The sequence below is a fragment of the Chlamydotis macqueenii genome, chromosome 2 (assembly GCF_036417535.1).
Source record: "Chlamydotis macqueenii isolate bChlMac1 chromosome 2, bChlMac1.mat, whole genome shotgun sequence".
In the NCBI taxonomy this organism is placed as follows: domain Eukaryota; kingdom Metazoa; phylum Chordata; class Aves; order Otidiformes; family Otididae; genus Chlamydotis; species Chlamydotis macqueenii.
In genome coordinates, this window is record NC_141557.1 from 37,798,263 (window position 1) to 37,820,071 (window position 21,809).

Below are 21,809 nucleotides of genomic sequence, written 5' to 3' on the forward strand. Positions count from 1 at the left end.
AATCGGGAATAGTCAGTTTGCAGTGCTCCGTATAGAAGCCTACCTGGGTGAAATACAGTATTCTATTATTTAAGTATGCTTCTCTTAAAAATAGTTGTCTTCAATTTATTACACCTAATTAGTAATCGACATAATTCTATTTATAGGCAGTTTTTGCTTGAGTGAACATTGATCTTTATATTCAGAGAACAATCCAGTTAAAAATGGGTAAGCTAAAGTATTTCACTTGCAGCGTAGCAGCCTGATCAAGTTATTATTTTTTCCTCATTTCTTATAATTGGCATTTATTTTTTTTTAAACTGACATAATATAAATCAGGATAAATAGATACTTGGCAATCAAATACAGATTAATCAAGATGTGAAGATTAAATTAAATTATCCAGTGTGATGACCTCCACATAACTCTAGAGTTGCTTGTTCACATGTTGTTTTTATGTAGCATAAACTAAAAATTTTTGAGGTTTGCATAGTTTTCTTTCATTTTAAATTGTAATAATAGAAACAGAACTAGAATTGTTTTTAAATGCTTTGTAATTTACTTAAACCAAATTTTTGTGTAGCTGAAAATAATAGAAATCTGTAGAGTAGTTTACATCTACAGGTGTTCTTCCTCCTCACTTGCTTGCATGCTTGCTGTCATCGAAAATCTGAGGCTTACTTGCCTGCTTCTCCAAATTGATTTATGCCTCAGAGCAATATTCAGAAAAACAACCTCGATGTCACTCACTGGAGAAGGCTTCTTCTAATATGTGTGAAAAAGGACTACCATAGTCATGCATCTTAAAGTAGCATTTCTCTGAGGAAAAATCTTAGAGAGGTTTGGGGATTCTTCTTCTGTAACATGGAACATTCCTGCTTGCAACAGCGATTGCAGTCTCCAAAAGAAAAGGAAGTTTGACATGAACACCCACATAAGTAACATGTCAAACTTTAGTCATTGTTTTAGTGATGAGAAATATGTCTTCCTGAGCGGATACCAGAGATGTCAGTGGGTAGAGTGTGAAGCAAAGTTGTTACTTCTCAGTACGTACCCTAGGCTGAAAAGTCTGCACAGTTCCATCTTAATTGTTGTGCTTTCAGCTGACCTTCCATGAAAGGCTTTTTATTTAGAAAGATCAGGTAAAGGGATAATTTATTTTTCCTCATCCTCTGGTACCAGCCCTGAGTGATTTGTTTTCCTCCATAGAATGTTGTCTCATACATATGTACAGGTCAAACCACAGAAAGGGAAAATGTAAAGGAACAAATCTGGAAAAGCATTGGGATGATCCCTAGGAAAAAGGAAGCACTGGGTGGTGAGTGGTCATCATCTTGAATGTTGGAGTAAGTGAGGAAGAGGAAACCTGTATCCAGGTTATCTCACCCAAGCTTCCAAAAGTGAATTACCTGGTAAATAGTTGTGTAATATCCTCTTGCTTTGGTAGGCAATGAATTATGAAGTAGATATTTTACCTCAGTGTTCACAGATCTCAGCCCAAAACCATCATTTTTAAATATATTTATATATTTATATTTTTTTATACCACATTTAGATCACTTCTCTGCCTGGTCATGACCAGGAAAATAAGTGTATTCATTATGTTAACAACAATACTAGATTATTGATTTGAGTTCAAATTTAAGCATCTTTTACAGAGTAAAAAATTCCAGTAAAAATTGAATTTTCCTGATATTTCTATATATTTGAATTTATTTTCTCTACAGATGATTCAGACCATCAGGACTCTAGTTGAAAATACAGATAGCTTATATGAGAAGATAGTACAGTGTCAGAAAGCAGGTAAGTACAAGCTGGTTTTTAAAATTATTATAAAGAACTTACTGTATTTTTCTTTATTTCCCAAAACATTTAATCAAGTTTATTTATTCAACTGTAGAAAAAACCCAACCAACCAAACAAAAAAAACCGCCTCAAAACTAAACCCCCCAAAACCGTGAAAAAGAGATTATTTCAATTTAGGCACTTACAATAACAGTGAAAAGGACATTTCAAATCATAGAAATCAAAGAGCCATAGAATTGAAGATTGAAAATTATGAGCATTTAATATAGGGACAGTAGCTGGTCAATATAGTCGTTTCCACAAATGCATTACAGGAAAAAAAAAGAGAATGATCTTCCTTTACAGTGAATTCTTTTAACCATTTGCTCCTGTCTCCTTTTTTGCTATGTAAGAACTTACTCTCTTTTGTCATAGTAACTTGGTGTCTTGAAGCGCCTTGGTGAAGTGCCTTGCCTTCTGATAATTACATGACAACAGTTCAGATATTTCATCTCTGAGTTTCTCTAGATCTATTGGGTGGATACCCTCTGGTTCTGCTGATTTGTTACTATTTTATCTATTCAGAGTGAAACTGGTTTTGCAGACAGTGATGTGTAGCTTCTCTGGCAAGCTTTTCAAACCATAAGGATGCAGAAAGTCTGTTTTTTTTAAACTTTGTTATGACCTGTTGGTCCTACAGATTCTCTGGAAGTTTTCCTATTTCTGATATATATTTGAAAGAGATTGTGTAATGAGTTTTTAATCTCTTCACAAATTCCCTCTTTTTCACCTGATACATTGTAGTGGTTTTCTCATTTGAACATGACTTTGCATTGTGAAGGTTTTCCTCTTATTTTGAGTAACATCTCTGACCTTGCTGTTTGATGATGCTTGTTTGCTTTTGATCTTTCTTAAGTATTTTTTAAACAATGTTATAAATTCACTCAGAGTAATGGTGCATCACATTTTGTATCAGAAACAGGAAGTCTGACAGAGAGTCAGTTAAGGTGTCTACAGCCATGTCTTGTGTGACTCAATCTGGACAAAAGCTTTTTATATACAATTATATTTTTATCTATCTGACATTCAGCATCCTGTAGCTTCTATCATCTTCCATGATTTTCTTCCATTCTTTGATCTGCTTTTCTGCTCTCCTCTAAATTTCAATCTCTCTTCCTCATTCTGTTTTCCTGAAAAGAAAAAAAATTCTCATCCACTGTCACCCTTTCTTTACAAACTCTTCTCTGTTAGCCGTGTCTTCCAGCTCAGATCAGCAGCAGAAAGGCTTGCCCACTCTGAATTTCTAGATCTCCCCTTTATTCACAGCACATATTCCTCAGACTCTGTGAACTTCAGTAAAACCGTAGAACTGTTAAAATACTTGAAAATTTGAATTTGTTGTATTTCCTTCAAGATGTCAAACACAAATAATCATAAATACCATAAGTGACAAAATACCATTTCATGTATCTTGTTTGTAAATGCAGACATTTGTCTAAAATACCAAGCTCAAAATATGTCATGCTGCCATAAGGACATTGTCTTGCAGACTTGTATGCTTACTTCTTGAATAATCTCCCATTTTTGTCGTGATAGTGTGTATATTTTTCTAGTTTCATCAGTGTCTCAAGCAGGTCAGATCCTTGGTTAGAGGTAAGGCAAAAGCTAATTGCCTGTTTTACTCTTATTTTAGAATTGTTGCCCTTCAGAAGAGATTGCTTTCTAGTAGCTCATGTGGATTCCAGTAAACTTGCATATGTGTGGTTTTCTTGAGTCTTACAGTCTTATTTTACATTAATTGTGGCTAGGTGCAAGAATCCTTTGTTTAAGAATGCTAAAGACTTAAAGCCCGGGCTAAATAGCGGAGAGATTTTAATCTCATTTAAATGAGAAACCTCCAGCATCGTGACATAAGTCTAAGTATGGATTATGTAATAGATCCTGCTATTTAGGGCAGCTTTAGCCCTGCAGGGTCAAGGTACTTTTTAAGATGAATGAGCTGAATTGAACTAGCTTTTAATATCAGTGGTTTTTTAATATTTTCTTATGACTAATTGATCTCATTATCTCAGTAGATGCTACTCTACTTAATTCTGAGTAAGAGATCATACATTTTTCTATGTAGTCTCTTGATAAGGAAAAAGCAAAATTATGTCTTTGTCTGGGCTTTTTTGTTCTGTGGCTCAAAGAGTGAAAAAGCTGCTAAAATAAGAAGTACACAAGCTGCCAATAAGCAATAAACTTTTATTGTCATAAACAGGCTTGTAAGAGAAATCTGTTAAAGAGGCAAAGTGGACTCAGTCTATTAAACCGTTTTCTAACTTAAGCTTAATAATAATACTTTTGTCCTCTTAAAATTCAGAACTAATTTTAAAATAAATGCATAATTATTTCTTACTTAAGTTGATGGCCTGTTGAATAAGCAAAGATTTGATTCTTGAGATGACTCTGTTTGAAATTCAGGTTCTTTGCTCTTAATACTCTCTAAGAATATTTAAATGTAAACTTCTCTCCTCATTTTGATTCTTTAAACCATATGAAAAAACTTCTCGATTTTCTTTATATCAGCATATTAATTTCAATTCAACACATTCTGTTCTTAATTAAATAGTTATTGAAAGCATTTTAGATACATTAACTAATGAAAAGATATGGGAATATAATATTGCTTTGGTTCCTACTGTACTTCTTACTCTTCAACAGAACTAAGAAAAAAATCTACATAGCTTCAAAATGATTGCAGTGCCATTTATTTTGTTGCTATTAAGCCAGCTAAAGATGCTGCAATAAAATAGAATGTAGGTGCTAAAGGGAATTTAACTGTAATCCAGTTCATCCCCTTAATCTGTTAAAGACCTAAAGTGCTCCTGTATCTTCTCTAGAGTACAGAACTTGAAGGTTGAGGTCACCTTACCCCATTCCTAGCTTCCATTGTACCCAACTCACATAATTCTTATACTTCTTTTTTTTGAATCTTCCATTGCATTCTTTTGCTTTATCATTTAAATACTACCTGAGCTCATCAGTAGTTAAAAGAGAGAACAACATCTTAGGAATTTCTTTTGGTGTTCAGCAGTGGGAGCCTAAAAGGACATGTGATATTCCAAGTATTCATTAAATGAGGGAGGGACAAATAATAAGCAAACACAGTTTGCTGGTGACAAAGAATTACTGAATGTAATCAGATGTAGATATGACTGTGAAACAGTGCAGGAGGATCTTGTGACACTGAGAATTACAAAACAATCTGTGAAATGTAACATCAGTAAGAGTAAATTAATGTGTGTAGGCGAAAAAGTAGCCTTGACAATACCTACAAGAAATTATCTCCAAGTTTTCTGTTTTAATTCAGGAAATGATGGTATTGTATACAGTTCTAACGGTGTCAATTTACTGCTAATAACATGCATAAATATGCATTCCAGCACTGTGGGCTGATAATTCAGATTGCTTTTTATATATATGGTTGTATAGGTATAACCTTCCCTAGTCCTCTATGCAGCCAGAACCCTTGTTCAGGTTCTTGTCTTCTGGGATCTCAGCTATACTGTCATGTTCTCTGAGTTTGACTGTTACAGTTTTATGTATGTCATTTTCCTGGCTGTCATTTTGATGATGTCTGTCTCTACATTAATTTCTCTACTTTTTCGTCATTGTACATCAGGACTGAGCTGCTTTCACTTTTCCTGTGTTTGCTCATTTGGTAGCACGAGTTTCCACAGCCATCGTCATACATTCAACCATGGTGTCCTACAGGCTCTAAACATCCACCCGGCTGCTTCCTTTGAACTGATTTTTAAAATTACCCGACAAATATAGCTAGATTGACACATGCCCTCCTACCACCTCAGCCAAAATAGTTTTCATTGCTTCCTTGTACTCCTCACTCTTCCTTTATCCATCTGTTCTCTTTTTTCCTCATACTTCAATTCTAAGTTGTTGGAGCACAGACTTTTATTTTTTTCCATCTGTACCATGACTAAAACAGCAGGGAGTTAGTTTATTAAATAATGCAAGTAGTAAAAGAAATAAAATTAGTACATTTTCTAACTTGTACTCCAAAGGAGTCATTCAGCAGTGTCAGAAGCAGGATTCAGTTTCAAGAAAGGGAATATCCAGTCATTCTGGATGCTCTCAGAGATAAACACAGTGCACAACAATATCCATTGGGAAGAAGTTATGTCTGAGGTACATGCAAAAAAAGATTAGGATGATGGTTATACAGGTACTGCAAATACTTCTTGTAGTTGAAAATTAAAGTAATAAAATAAATCTTGTTCAAATAGCTGTAATTCTTAGGTCCTCATTGTTACTGCATAAGCTTTTCAGCAAAATGATACTAAGCTGTTACTTTTACTATTTGTTCCTGTTATTTGTATTCTAAATTGGTTTTAGACTTACAGTCCACCAAAACAAAGCATGTAAGATGCAGTAAAAGTAATATCCTATGTTATATGTTATGTACAGATTAGATAATCCATTAATAGAGGAAAATAAATTGATATAGTTAAATCTTGAGGAGCACTTTTGACTGGCTACATAGGCATACAATTGAGTTTTTATTTAAATGGTGACAGGAAATTAGTAGGTCAGTTGTTCGCAACATTTTTGTAGTTTTCCTTGACTTGAGAGAGAATTTACAGTGCTCATGGTTGAGGTACTGTGGAGTTTACCCAAGTCCAGCAGAACTTGTTAATAAGCATCTTCTGAAGTACTGCCTCTCTGCATTTTTTTTGTTGGAAGGCACCGCATTTAAGCTATGGCTTCATTCGTAGGGAGTGAAGAAATGCTGCTTTATCCATTACCTTTGGACTTCATAGCTGAGCAATATTTAGTATGTTTGATGGCATCAGCAGGATATGCAGATCTTCAAGTTAAATCTTAGAATTGGGTCCTTTACTGTATTTTTTCATGCGATTCACTATTAAAAGTGAACAATCTACAGTATTTACCACCATCGCATAAACTCCAACATCACCACCTGTTATGACTAAAACAGCACTTTGAGGCCCTTGTCAGCCAGTCTTCATTCTTCTGACATACCTGCTTTTCCCTGTTTTCTCCTTATTCACATTTTTTCTAAGCCAGCTATCAAATGGTTTTAACTCCGTTCTCCACACTTGTCACAACATCGTTTTGAAGGTCTGTTAGCACAATAGACTGTCTCTAATAGTTAAGGAAACGTGTCAGTAAAGGCCAATTATTTTCATTGTGTGTCTCTACTTTCTGTATTCAGTCCATCATTTGCACCTGTTTTTTTAGTTTCCTCTTTTACTCTATCTGCTCCATTTCCTTCAACATTTTTTTCTTCCTGTTTGTCCTTCTTCCTCAAGCAACTCCACTAAGCATCTCTAGGTGCAGCTCCACAGCATCTCAGGTTATACTGTCGTTGCATGTACTCTCTGTGTCTCTGTAATCCTGTTCCTCTCTTGTGCCTTGAATAGTCTCAAAGCCACATTCTATTGTGGAGGGGCGGGGAGTGAAGAATTGCACTTAGTTCGACTCAAGGGGGCCTACAAGAAAGATGGGGATAGGCTGTTTAGTAGGGCCTGTTGCGATAGGACGAGAGGTAATGGTTTTAAAATAGAGGGGGGTAGATTTAGATTAGAAATTAGGAAAAAATTTTTTACGATGCGGGTTATAGAACACTGGAACAGGTTGCCCAGAAAGGTGGTGGAGGCCCCATCTCTGGAAGCGTTCAAGGCCAGGCTGGATGAGGCTCTGAGCAACCTGACCTAGTCAGGGATGTCCCTGCTCCTTGCAGGGGGGTTGGACTAGATGACCTTTGAAGGTCCCTTCCAACCCTAACCATTCTATGATTCTATGACTTAGGTAGCATTGGTAAATAGATGATCAGTCTTTTTTCTTTATGCTCAAGTCTCTCTCTCCAGTGTTAGTCACCAGTCATACACTGTGTTTTTCATATATTACTCCTCGTACATAGGTCACCGTAATATCTTGGGTAGTGTTGATTTTTTGGGGAATCTGATATATGCTGCACAGGGGGCGATGGTTCCTAGGATACATCTCCCATACTTCCAGATGTTCTTGATGATCTCTCTTTCTGCTCCCAGGGCAAACACTTAAACTAACACAGACTTTTGTATTGTTTTCCTGAGTTTGCCCCTTCACATGAAATCTTTTTTCCCCTACTGCAATTTTAGCCCAGTAAAAGATCAGGTCATATTAATAATGACTAGCTAGAGCTACTCATTCAACTGTCAGCAACCTCAGTGAGAAAAATGGTTGGAAAATTTGTTTATGTGCTGGAAATCAGACTAACTTTGTCAGAGGCTAAAATAGAATTCTTGATTTTAAATAACCTTTCCCAGTACAGAAATATTTACAAAATTAATCTACTGTATTAGCTTGTAGTTCGTGTTTTTAGCAGGTGCCTTCTACTCTCAAAAGTGATTAAAGAGACAAGATTAATTGTATCTCTTAAGATATAAAGTAGTGTGTTAGAGTGCACAAATGCAGCAGACATTTTTTGTACACGATCCGCTCAAAGGCTACACTATTATCCTAACTACAATGTAATCCAAATTAGTAGGAAAGGATGAGGTGTCCCTTTATTCCCCCATGGGCTTTTTGTGTCTACATGTGACAGCATAACAACAGCCACTGACTGAGACTAACCAACAGTTCCAGCCTATCCATAGATGGGGGTTAAGAAAAAGCAAAGGCAGCAAGGTGTTATAATCAGTGTAGTTGAAAGACAGATTTTGTAATGTGCTTTATTAGCTGCAGTGGTGAAAGGTCAAACAGGTTTTCAGACATACATTCTGCATATTTTAAACAATAACAACAAATCCCAGGTTAAGTACAGATTAGAGAAATGGCTCTGGATTTAAATTAATTGTGTTAACTAGGCAATTTGAAAGAAAAAGATGTACAGTTTTCTCTGGTGCAGGAGGTGATAGTGAAGAAAGGAGAAGTTGCATTCCCATGGAAGCGAAAGAGATAGTAATTACTATTGCCAGTGAAACAACGTGGGCTCAGCAGCATCTGAAGACTGGGAGAAATTATAATGTGCCATACATCACTGTCTTTATGAAGTCTGCTTTCTAGCATTCAATAAAATTAGGATTTTTTTTTTCCTTAGTCACTGGTCTTTCTTGAGGATCAAGGCTAATAAATAAAAGATGGAAACAGCAGTCTGTGGAAAAAATCCCCTCCCTTGTAACTCTGTGTTTCTGCCCTTTATTGACGGCATTAGTTAATTCTCCTATGTGGCAGTGGCTTAACTTCACTCACATTCAGAAATGTAGTCTGTCTTCATGGAGGACTATCCTTGTGTTTTGAAAGTTTTCCAGACGTTGTGGGTGGAATACCGTGAGTCGTCTTTGCAGAGCAAGTGTTTTAATATGCAAAGGCCTGGTTTTCTATGTATTTTGTAGGACTGTTGTTCTGGAGGTACAGAAAAAGTGTTGGTGTGGGGGTTTTATGTGTTTTGTAGCTTGGTACTCTTTTTGTTGACCTTGGTGTCGAAAAGGTTAATGTTACATTGCAGTGTTCTTGAAAGTGATGAGGAAGGTGGAGCTCCTCACTTAACTCCTGGAAGTAACTGAGTTTTAATTAACTCAAGGCCAGATGTCACAAGTAGACTCTTTGTAACTTCTTAACAGCGTAAGCTTGGTGCTGCAACTACTTTGAATCTCTCTGACATTGGTTCATAAATAAGTTGGTGACCATTTTATGTCATAGTGGTTCCCCAGCATTAAAAAAGGTGTCTTATGTTGAAAACTGAATTATTGTGATTGCATATGGAACTGGATGAGTCTGGACTGGAAAACTAAATACTGATTTTGTCCTTGCGGAGAAGATGGCTTTTGGGAGGCTCTGATGCCATTATCATTTGGGATGTTGGGATAAGAAGGTTATCTCAGGCATAGAATTTGTCTTTGCTACTTATAAAGAATAAAAAGGCAGCAGGCACCAAAATGTTACTTTAGTCATCTAAGTAGAGGCAATACATGGCTGTCTGTGTCTGGGGAACATTTCCACTTACTATGGAAATATCACACATTGCCAAAGAAGTTGAAATAATTAAAAAATGCTGAACAACCAATTTAGTTAATGCATTATTTTGTCAAGTATTAATCTAAATATTTTCAATACAAATAATTCTGACCTGGAACTTCTTGATGCTGAAGCACACTCAGAATCTCCAAAGAAATTCTGATTCTCTAATTATCATGTAAAATGTTTTGGGTGACTTCAGTGGGAAGTAGGTGCTTGGAAGTTCTTGAGGATCTAGTCCTTGTTTCTACTGAGACTCAAGTTTTTGCAGTTAGTAGTGATACTTGGATAATACAGAGGTGCTCTAAGTATTAATTCAATAAAGTTAATTTTAAATCTTTGTGTGAAAACTGTTCAATAAACAAATAATGTGAGAATTTACAGGTGTAGAGATTTCTGTTGCTTCTCTAGTGGGATTTATTTGATTTATTGTTGATATGATCTGGTAGCCAGACTCCTTTCCCAATCCCTTTTCTGCTAAACTTCGTTTTAAGAGGAAATTGTTAGATTGAATTATCTGTGTGTTTATGGAATGTAATCTGAAAGAAAAATATTAAGAAATGTAATTAATACTGTAAAAAATTAAAACCCCATCTTTCAGAGACATGACCAAGTGTAGCAGTTGTATGTGCAGATTAAATATGTATGTGTGGAAATGAGTACTTACAAATTAAATTCTTCCTAGAATTATTTAATTTCCTTTACTACCATTTAACTTATACAATGTAGGAAGAAATATTTTAATATATAAAATACTTTCTTGGCTTTTTTTTCTTGTAAAGAACAAATCTGCCTATGCAAATTATTCACAGAAACTTTGCAAGCATTCGAGATGAGTGTACATAGTAATAGAACTGCAATATGTGGTCACCTAATCAAGAACTGTATAGTACTTTCCTTGCATTTTAAAAATATTTAATGTTTATTTAACTTTTATTACTTATTTGTTACTCTTTTGAATAGTATTTCATTTACCTTGAAATCAAAGTGCTCTACCAAGAATGAAATGTATTTGGCTTGACTGAAGTTAAGTGCTTTACCTGCAGTGTTATTATAATGTTTTCTATATAGGTATGGAGAAATATTGTTTGCTACCCATTTCATATTTTGCCTACTGAGTATATACATTTATTACCCAAATTTTACCACTCTGAAATGTGATTGATGAAGTTCTTTGTTGAGAGCAAAAACCTATACCAGGAGGAGCCCACTTGCTGTGTAATTATGTCTCAGCTAGGTTGTAAATCATCCTCTTGGCAAGAGAACTTTCATCAAAGAAAACAAACCAGTATGTCAAGTAGAAGTTTGGCAGAAATATACAGAAATACAGTATAGCAAATGTTGTGCTTGCTGTTTTGCTGAGGATTCCTTGAAAAATGAGTATGTCAACTCTCCGTTAAAGAAAAGGTGTCAATTTTTTTTCCTATAAACTGAGATTGTATGCCAGGGCTTTGTGATAGTAACTCTTAGAAAAGCAAGCAAATTGCAGAGTTCCAAACAATTTGAACTCCTACCTTAAGCACACGCAGTCTAATTCCCCATGTTTCAGTCTTTTTTCACACCTTGATCTTAATAAAAATGTAGTTATCATCAGAGTTTTCCAGCAAAGATATATGTATTGTACAGTAATAAAGCAAAAATATAGACCCATGCAGCTTAGTGACTTAAAGCTACTTTTGTAATATACGGAATATATATGCCTCAATTAGTTTAAAAATAGCAGAATCACTTATCCTGCCTTATATGTCACATTTTAATCATATCTTAAGTATACTAGCTTGGAATTATAGTGAAAACCCAGTCGTGGGAGAAATTGCTAACTGGATTTCAACAGGTGTCATTTCTAGTTAGTAATTAAAGATTGTGTATTTCATATGAGGTTATTTCATTTTTAAGAAATTAAGAAGCTGTTTTTACCAAGCTAAATACAGTTAGAGATGAGTCAGTTTTAATAGTATCTACAATGTTGTTTCTGAAATAGATCCCCAAATAAAACTTTTTTTGTGAAGATACAGTGTTGACAGTACAAAGCCAGCATATCCAATATGCAGGGCAGCAACAAAATCCATCTTCCTTGCTCCAGTATTTCAAGCGTCAGCAAAACAGTAACGTGCGTGTTATAAGCTCACATGCTTGTAAGTTATGAAAGGTTTTAGATCTTCTGAACATTTTTGTGATAATTAAAATGTTGATTAAAAATCCAGGAATATAAAATTAAGCTAAGATTCTAATCTGGAAGTTATTCTGATTAGTGGTTGCTCAGAGTTCTTATAAGCACATCAAGACTGTTGTATTGCCTTGTATGTTTTATTTAGGAGAGATTTTTGTCATTGAAGTATGTCATAGCAGTAAGACACCTCAGTTTCTATACTGTCACTTCAGTTCTTGTTTAGTTTATAGACATAAACATTCCATCTGAATATGCTGAGCATAAATTAATACAGGTTTCAGGTCTGCCATGTAATATTATTTAGAGAATTCATCATGCAGCTGGTTGAGGAAACACAGGACTGGAAGGTCCTGAAGTCTACTCCCAGGTACAATTTTTTGAAATTGATTATGTTGAGCTCTGTTTTAAGATGAATATGAGTTTTTTGTTTGAGTAATTTTCTCCTTTTCAAGGCTTTTACAGAACCACATCTACAATGGTTATAAATTTTACATAAATTCCAGTTTTACTGATGGACGTTCATCCTAATATTGTCTTTTAGCTGAAGGGATTCTTTGATGTTCAAGGTCTTACCTGACTGATGTGTACCTAGAGAGCCATTGCTCCTCTCTTAGTTTTCTTTTTGCTAGACTAACGAAGCAAATTTTATTAGTCTCTTTACATGATATAGGGTTCCTATTACATTTATTAGCTTTATAGCACTTCTTTTTTTCTCATGCTGTTTGAAATTATTGAAAATGGGAGAAAAGAATTGTACTTAAAATTTCAGAAGCGCGTCTTAAATGCTAAGGTGTTCCCAGGAGGGATTAAGAAATAATGTTAAAGCCATCTAATGCATTCCGGGGTTGAGAGGGAGGGTCTGAAAGAGGGAAAAGCTGAGACAATCATGAAATTCAAGCCAAACTAATCAGCATTCACTAGGGAACCAGAAAGTGATACAGCACTGAAGAGGAAAATAATTATTTGGAAATACTGGAGGGTTGTGTATGAGAATGCTTTGAAAAAATAAATGTACTGCAGTGAAGAAGGATGTGCTGTGAAATCTCTGATTATGATTGTGAAAATTTGTAGGCAGTATTTTGTTCAGTTAAAAAACCTGCTGTTAAATCATGCTATTGCCATTTCGTTGCATCTATTACAGTGTATTTTTGTGGCTTTCAATAGTTGGGGTGAATACTTAACTGAAAAGCTGGCCTTTAACATGGAAAACTTGAATCGGATTATGAAAGATGGTTTCATTTTGCAGGCACTTATTAAAATGTATGTCTTCTGTCAGCTAGCCCTTAGTTATGGCGGAGGAGGAGTGACCAGACTTCTTAATACAGCTTGTGCAAACTAAGTGCCCTGGTATTCCACAAGCAGAAACTCAAGAAGAGAATCAAGTAATGACGTTGGAAACCTCATCACGCTGTCATAAGCAGTAGAGTTAGCACAGTTTAACAAGTTCAAGAAAGGTAAAAAGTAGGACCTCGCTTCAATCCCAGGGAATGTGGTGGAGTAAATCCTCTTGGAAACCATTTCCAAACAAATGAAGGACAAGAAGGTAATTGGGAAAAGTCAGCGTGGATTTACAAAGGGGAAACCAAGCTTAACCAACCTCACAGCCTTCTACAAGGAAGTGACTGGCTTGGTGAAGAAAGGAAGAGCCGTGGATGGTTTTTATTTTGACTTTATGGAGGCTTTCAACACTCTTTTGTAACATCCTCATAGACAAACTAAGGAAGTAAGTAGAGGCCAGAGAAGTGGGGAGGGAAAATTACCTGACCAGCCAGGCTCAAAGTGTTGTGAAGACCACCTGGAGGACAGTCACTAATGGTGTGCCCCAGGGCTTGATACTGGACCTACCTACTACTGTTTAAACATCTCCATTTGTCTCCTGGATGATGAGGCAGAGCGCATTCTCAGCGAGTTGACGAAAGGTACAATAGGCTAGAGGAGGTTGGAAGCAGTGAACAGTTGGGCTGCTGCTCAGAGGGACTTTGACAAGCTGGGTAAGTGGGCCAACAGGAACCCCATGAAAAGGGTTCAACAAAGGGAAGTGCCAAGGCCTGCACCTGGAGAGGACTGATCCCATGCAGGCACCAGTACAGGCGGATGCTGACTGGTTGGAAAGTAGGTTCAGAGAGAAGAACCTGAGTGTCCTGGTGAACAACAAGTTGAGCATACCTAATGAAGTGCATTGCCAGAAGATCGAGGGAGATGATCCTTCCTCTCTTCTCAGCACTGGTGAAGTCACATCTGCAGTGCTGCATACAAGTCTGGACCCCCCAGTACAAGAGAGACACAGGCATATTGGTGAGGGTCCAGCGAGGGCCACAATGATGATTCGTGACTGGACTGGAGCATCTTTTATATGAGGAGAGACCGAGAGAGCTGGGACTGTCCAGCCTGGAGCAGAGAAGGCTCAGTGGGGATCTTGGGTGGTCAGTCACTAGAACAGGTTGCCCAGAGAGGTTGTTGGAGTCTCCATCCTTGTTGATATTCCGCACACAACTGGACAAAGTCCTGGGCAATCAGCTTACCTGACCCTGCTTTGAGCAAAGCAGTTTGACTAGATGATATCGAGAGGTGCCTTCCAACCTCAATGTGTCTATGTAAATAAGACTTTTACTACAGTTAATATCTCCAGTCGAAAGAAGCTTTTAGAAGTGACCTTTTCTGGCTCAAGACAACAATCAATAACAATTTCATTATAGTAAAAAACATTTGTGCAATGGGTACAAGTTAAAACCCAGGCATTTCCATCTGAACACAAGAATACACATCCGATATAATCTTTGTGATCGGTCAGAAACTTGTGGATAATATCCTTTTTAACATCTGCCAGTATAAAAGGAAAACATGAGTAACTTGTGCCTTTTCAGTTAAGCAGATGGTGTATGCAGAAATATATTAAGAGTGATAAATCAGGTTAGTGTTATGTCTGTTACTGTCCAATAGCTCTCAGGCAGTTAAAAATTACTAGTAGACTAATAATGCTAGAAGTAATTAACCTTCATAAAAGTAATTTGCTTACTATATTTTAAGGAGAGTGAGAGCTGAGGTTTTCCTTGCAAGGAGATAGATTAAGAAAGACATTTAATATTCAGAGTTTTTTTGCAAGCGTATCTTAAAGGCACTTTTACATGAGTTTATGTGGACATATTTTTCATTTTATTAATTTAGCTGTAAATTAAAACCTCTTTCCTCTTTTTTTTTTCTGTTATTTTCTAAGAAGTCAGTTTCGTTTTGGATTTAACACTTTTGTTATTACTTTGCTACTATTAATGCATTAAACAGTTCCAAGGCAAAATGCAAGAAAACCAAACAGGGACATAGAAGGGGAATACCGAGAGAGACGTAGTCAACAGTTAAATGCTGTGCTGCGTTCATACTCTAAAATTAAGTTGTCCATACATTGAGTAGGGAATAACATTAATTCCACTTAGCAGATGGAAAAACTGAGACTAAGAGGTGAAATAATCTATTTCAGTTTATCAGGCCAGTTAGTAATAGAAACAGAAATGAAATTCAAGTCTACTTGAAATCTACTTGTCCCTGGTTGTATGTTTAGATTTTCAGTAGGATGGCTTTAGTTGAGCATGATGATGAGGAGTTGCCCTATCCAGTCCACAAGAGGATGGGAGGGCAATTAGTGCTGTTGAAGGCATTTGTTTGCTGAGGGTTTACATCTGTGTGCCCTGGTAGGATGATCTGACATCGTTTCATTTTCTGAAAAAGGGCACTGAGATGTTGCTGCTAACTGCCAGGAATATTTAGCTGGAGTGGAATGGCTATGGCAGAACAGAAACGTAACGTAACGTGAGTGTAAAGAAGGAAGAGAGTCACCACAGCTGGTAGTTGGTGAACTGGAAAAGAGCTCTTCCAGCTGGCAGTGTATGTGGTCACCGCTGTCTCCACATGTGAGATACTAGTGACTTTATATACATAAGAATAATCAGAAGTCTACAAAGCATGAATTTCACATTGATCGTGCGGGCCCTCGCCGTTATTCTTAATCTCTGAGTGGCTTCAGTTCAAGGTTATTATTGATCACTGGTGCCCATGGATTTGAAGGGCATTATTTATAAAGATGGAATTGAAGTGCAGAACTCTGACAATTTACCCATGTAGTCTCAAAATTCATGGTACAGATCAGAACAATCTGTATTTTTATAGTGGCTCTGGAAATCTATTGTTGTAAATGTGCATCTGTGCATAATCTTTTTGATTTTTTTTGAGTGATGTGAACAGGAAATGGATATTTGGAAGCAGTGATGGATGAATAAACTTTAATTTATCAGCTGGTTAGAAATCTGTTTTGCGGAAATAGAATATGAATAGTTTACTTAAGGCTGTAAAGAGGCAGAGTCAGATCTATGGAGAAGTGTTTGAAATAAAAATGATACAGTAGATTCATTCAGGGAAAATATTTGCCATTTATTTTCCACGTAGTAAAATTTAAAATAGTAAGAAAAGCTAAAAAGAACAATCTTGTCTTTCAAATGAATTTATGAATAATTTTAAATATGTCTATATGTGTGTATACATATATGGGAGTACGGTAAGGGAATGTACAATAAAAGCATTCAGTCCTATCTCTCTCCTGTAATGAGACGTGAGTGTAGGGTAGAGAGTATGTGAAGAATAGTTACTATAACACCTGTAACACCCTTAAAAGTCAGTCTACTTTAGGATTGACAGCCAACACAAATTTGGTTATTCCATGATAATTAATTACATGTAAATTTTGAGGCACATATGCTCACTGGGCAAATAAAATATCTCAATCAGCATAGTCAAAATTGTAATTGAGCTATAACTTGGTCTTACATTCATAGGTGTAAGTCACAACCGCTTGCCAACTTTTGCCCTCAAAATACCCTTTATGTTATTACTGATGGAGATCCTAAGAGCACAGTTTAATGTATGATTTCCATAGGAGAGTTGCTGTAATCCGTGTGTACCTGTGGAAGGATGTTTTACTTCCCCTGTATGAAGGAAACTGTTTCAAATTTAATATTATGTGCCTTGTAACAGCAGCATGGAAAGCAAATTATTTTTCTAATATATGTGCAGGGTGCTGGGTTAAAACTAAAGCTCTGGTCACTCTACTCAATGCTTACATCAAGCTACTCTGAATTTTGCCAAAAATTTTTTGGTTTGGAGTTTGTCAGATAACAGGTTTTGTGGACACAGTAGTTCATGTGGGTGTGGTAAAATGTCCTTGGTGGCTCCCTTGGCTCTCCTCCTTCACGGTTACTGCTTTTCTCCTCCAGGGTAAGGTGTCTGGCCCCAGCATGTAAGCTGTTAGCTGAACAACTGTGATGTAAATTTAGTGCATAAAAGAGCAAGGCACAAAATAAATTTACTAGAATAAAATATTTCATTAAATTACTGTTTCTATTCTACAGCAACTCACAAAAAGGCTTTTACATATAGTCAAACATTCAGTTGTACTTAAAGAATATTTTTGTGTAGTAAGTATTTGCTTGGCTCCTTCTTTGTATGGCAGTGACCCAACAGGTACTTCAGTGTGGATTTTGGCTTAGAGAGATCTGTGTATATTGGCATGTTGTATAATGTTGCACATTACTAGATCAGATGTGCTTGACGAATAAAATTTCTGAAGCTTTTTCACTGTCCTTTTGCCTTATGCATTTCAAATCACTATCTCTGTGATCACAAAAATGCATTAAAATGGATACTACATTCCTCCCTCTTTTATTCTCCACAGCAATGGAGTTTCATGAAAACCTGCACAATATAGGAGCAAGAGAAGGCTTAAAAGAAAGAAAACTGCAAAAATCAGTAGAAAGTTTTACATGGAACATTACAATTTTAAAGGTAATGTGTCTTCCTTTGGTTAATTACTGTATTTTTCCATTCCAGCTGACATTCCAATATTGTTACTGCTCATTATTCTGTGTCACAGTTCAATTAGATTTATTCGTATTTATCACCATATTCAGTTTAGTTTATGTAAGTTGAAAACACAGCAGACTCTCAGTGTGATTTTTTTTCCTTCTTTTCTATTGTTGGGGGCGTTGTTTCATTTGGTTTGTCTGACATTTTCTTTTTACAACCTTTTAATGTTAACGGGATCCACTGTAATCTTGAATACATGGGTGAAACAATGAGTATTGATTCCTGTGAAGCAGCTCAGGCTGGGAGGAAGCTCTGCTGCTGTTTAAACTCTGTGATTTGAAAGGGAGCAGGAGTGTTAAGGTTAATGCAGTTATTGAAAAACAAAGGGGAAGCTGTTGCTGCTGCAGTCAGTGATGAATGCTGATCAATGATACATACAAATTATATTAGTAATCCAAGCTGAAGTAAGTTGAGTGTATATGAGCTGGAGATTCTCTTTGCATCTTGTTAAGTACATTTGCTTACGTTTTGACAGAACAGTAAATGATGAAGTATAAAAAAGCTTTCAGCCAGAGACCCTCAGGAAACTAGGATGTGAAACAGTTCAGGTTTCTTATTGCTGGTCTTTTATCTCAGCAGAGTATATAAAAATTTATAGAGATAGCAAAACTGCCTCCCTTAATTTATTCCCTTGACACTATCCTTTTAGCCCAAATTATACAAGTTTTGTGTTTACATCCACTAATGAGTTCTTCTCTCCCACTCAATCAAATATTTCATCACTACATTAAACTATAAAGTCTGTTTTAATTATAAAGGAAATATTTTTCTCCCACATGCTTTTTTATTTTTAGTTCTTACTGAAAATAGAATTCCCTATTGCCTCTTCTTACAGTGAGCGACTACAGAAAAGCAGTGATACACATGTATTTCTCCAGCTTTCCTTATTGGTTTCATATGTTAAGCTTTTCATGGTGTTGCTTCATGCTCCATTCCTTCTTGTGTTACACTGCACAAATCCAATGCAGAGGAGAATCAAAAAGAGGTGAAATTTGCTACAGTGTGTACAGTTAATACATTCTAAAAATATGCATGGAGGTTCTCCTTGTAGGTAAAAGAACAGGACTTCTCCTTTATTAGAGTGGAGTTTCCTGAAGACAGTGTATGGGATGTGTCAAGTACCATTCCTGTGGTACCTAGGGGATAGAGAGGAGGGGGGTGAGTTCTGTGGCTTTGGGCAAATGTCCAGGAAGTAAATTCTTATCCTTTCTTTACTTTTCCATCAAAGGTATCAGATACTAACTAGATGGCAAATCTATTTAATTCTGCCTGAAACAGCGATACCTTTGCTTCATCTCTGCTTTACACTCAGAACATAAGGGTTGGTGGGGGGGAGATTTGCAGTTGACAAGCAACTGAGATGTGAAGTCGTGATTTCTGCGTAAGCCAGGAATTGGAGAACGCACATGGTAGACCTGGCTCTTCAGAGCACTAAAGGGCTTCTGTGCATATCCTTAGGATTAACATAGTTATGAAGTTAGAAGGCCTTCCTTTTGAAGAGATTGTTGAGAAAATCTCTTCAACTTTGACTTGGGTTTTTTTCCTACTCACAGATTAAGGTCTTTCTGTAGGAAGGTACAATTTTTCCCATACTTAATACTTTATAAAAAAAAATGGTGGGATGTCTAATCAGCCTGTTGTGGAAACTTTTACAAGAGATGTTACTACAGAAAGTTGTTATATGTTGTTACATCTTAAAAGTGATTTACAAATATCACATATCTATGTCCACATAGACATCTACTATGTATTGTTATTCACATTTGGACATCCAGGAAGTTAGAAGTTGTGATTTGTTTGAAGTAAAACACATTGAGCTTTTTCACTCCAGACTCTTAACTGTAGGCTGTAACCATAACTTGTCTTGCATTACATAATTAAGCAAAAAAAGTTTACTATTTTCTAAGACACTACTCTTCTTTTCTGGAGAAAAAGACCTACAATCATAATTTCAATCTAACATCATGTTTTTCCATTTCCATTTTTCCAGTTCTCTAAAAAGTACACAAGGACAGGGATGGAAAGTGAATGCCTACAATTTTTAGAGTAAAAATGGATCAGGAGAGTGACAATCTGAGCCACTTTAAGAATTTTTGCATTGAATTCTCTGCGTATGTCAAGTTAGCTTCCCTCTTGAATGGCACAAAAAGAAAACCCTGTCTATTTAGTGGCCACAAATTTTGCTGTTCAACAAGCAAGACAGTTGAGCAACCAACACAGCGAAGGCAGTACCATGCTTTGATGGATTTAACTTTATATTCTTCTTGTAATTAGGAGAAGTATTTTACATAGTCTCTTGGCTATGATTTAGGAATTGCTGTGTGCCTCTGATCAGCATTACTAAATAATTCTGTGTGAGCGCCATCCTCAGCTCCGTCGCAGAGGAACCACAGAATGCTCACATGGTGTGGCTAATGTATTTTCCAAACTGATTAAGCTGCATTTTACCCTCAAGGTACATATTGATTTTTTTTTTTTTTTCAGTTGGGACATTTTGACTACAGTTGATGCAATGGAAAGTTTGATAAAAAAAAATGGACAGCTTAATTCTACAGGAACTGTTTAGTACATCTGATGTAGCTATTAAGTATCTGTGTGTGTGCGCGCGTAAAGCATTACAATTATTATTTTAAAGGATTTTATTTTTCCTAGTTTGAAACCATGTGGCCAAATCTATTACTGGTATAGTATGTTTGAATTCAGCTTTATCTCTGTTCAATTTGTGTATGTGTATATGCGTGCATTCCAGTTCTTAGGCACGCGGTACATGTGCATAGAGATATTTATTTAACTTCAGAACATCACTTAGAGTAAATTTAGTCCGCTTTAGTGAACTTTGTTCCCTATCTGAGAGATTTAGAGATTGTACAGTGTTAGAATATACCTCTCTTTCAGATAGGCAGTTTGCAAGATCATTTGCTAGCCATTTATTTATTGTTGTTACTCAGACTGATAGCACTCATATTTTCTAAACATAGATAATCACATTTCCTGCCAGAAAGAGTATTCAGTTCAAGAAAGAATATCACTCTAAGTGCTGTTATAGAATCATAGAATCATTAAAGTTGAAAAAGACCTCTAAGATCATCAAGTCCAACCATCAACCCAGCACTACCATGCCTACTAAACCATGTCCCAGAGTGTCACGTCTACCATTTTTTTAACACCTCCAGGGATGGTGACTCCACCACTTCCTTGAGCAGCCTGTTCCAGTGCCTGACCACTCTTTCAGTAAAGAAATTTTTCCTAATATCCAATCTAAACCTCCCCTGCTGCAACTTGAGACCATTTCCTCTCATCCTATCACTAGTTACTTGGGAGAAGAGACCAACACCCGCCTCCCTGCAACCTCCTTTCAGGTAGTTGTAGGGAGCAATGAGGTTTCCCCTCAGCCTCCTCTTCTCCAGGTTAAACAACCCCAGTTCCCTCAGCTGTTCCTCGTAAGACTTGTTCTCCAGACCCTGGAGAACAGGGTCGTTTGTAGGAGTTTCCTGAGTTGGAGCAGACTCCTACAAACAACCTAATGTAACAGTTTACGGACTTTTCTCGCCTAGCAGGACTTTGGAAAAAACCTATATAGGCTCCAAATTTGAGAAGCCCATAGGAAGAGCATAATAGCATCTTTAAATTAGTCTTTGCAACAAAGAGTGTAGGGAGAGTTCACTGGAAGTACTCAAAATGAAGGTGGGACTTCTAACTCCAGCATTTGTTTGATGCTGATTGTCACCTGTGAGTTTTTAGACATGTCATATTAGACAACATGAATTACTTTGTCTTGAAAGAAATCCCAAGGCATGTGGTTCATGGCATCTGTTATCTCTGTAATGCAGGTGTTCTGCACCTACATTATTTTTATAAATGTGTTTATAAATTGAACACTGAAGGCACTAATGGGGTGCAACTTCTGAAATACATATTTTAAAAAAAAAGTTACCAATCTACAAGT

At 36.4% G+C, this 21,809-nt stretch overlaps 1 protein-coding gene across 2 annotated transcripts in view; it reads left to right on the top strand.

Moving 5' to 3' along the window:
- Positions 1-21,809, top strand: part of PLCL2 (phospholipase C like 2) — a 107,478-nt gene that overhangs the window by 79,262 nt on the left and 6,407 nt on the right. The window contains exons 5-6 of one of the 2 annotated variants that reach the window (XM_086742632.1): positions 1,707-1,782; positions 17,673-17,782. In XM_086742632.1, the coding sequence (XP_086598758.1) occupies positions 1,707-1,782; positions 17,673-17,782 (186 nt within the window). Of the gene's footprint in view, positions 1-1,706; positions 1,783-17,672; positions 17,783-21,809 lie in introns of those variants that run through there. The other variant, XR_015257904.1, reaches the window with a different exon arrangement.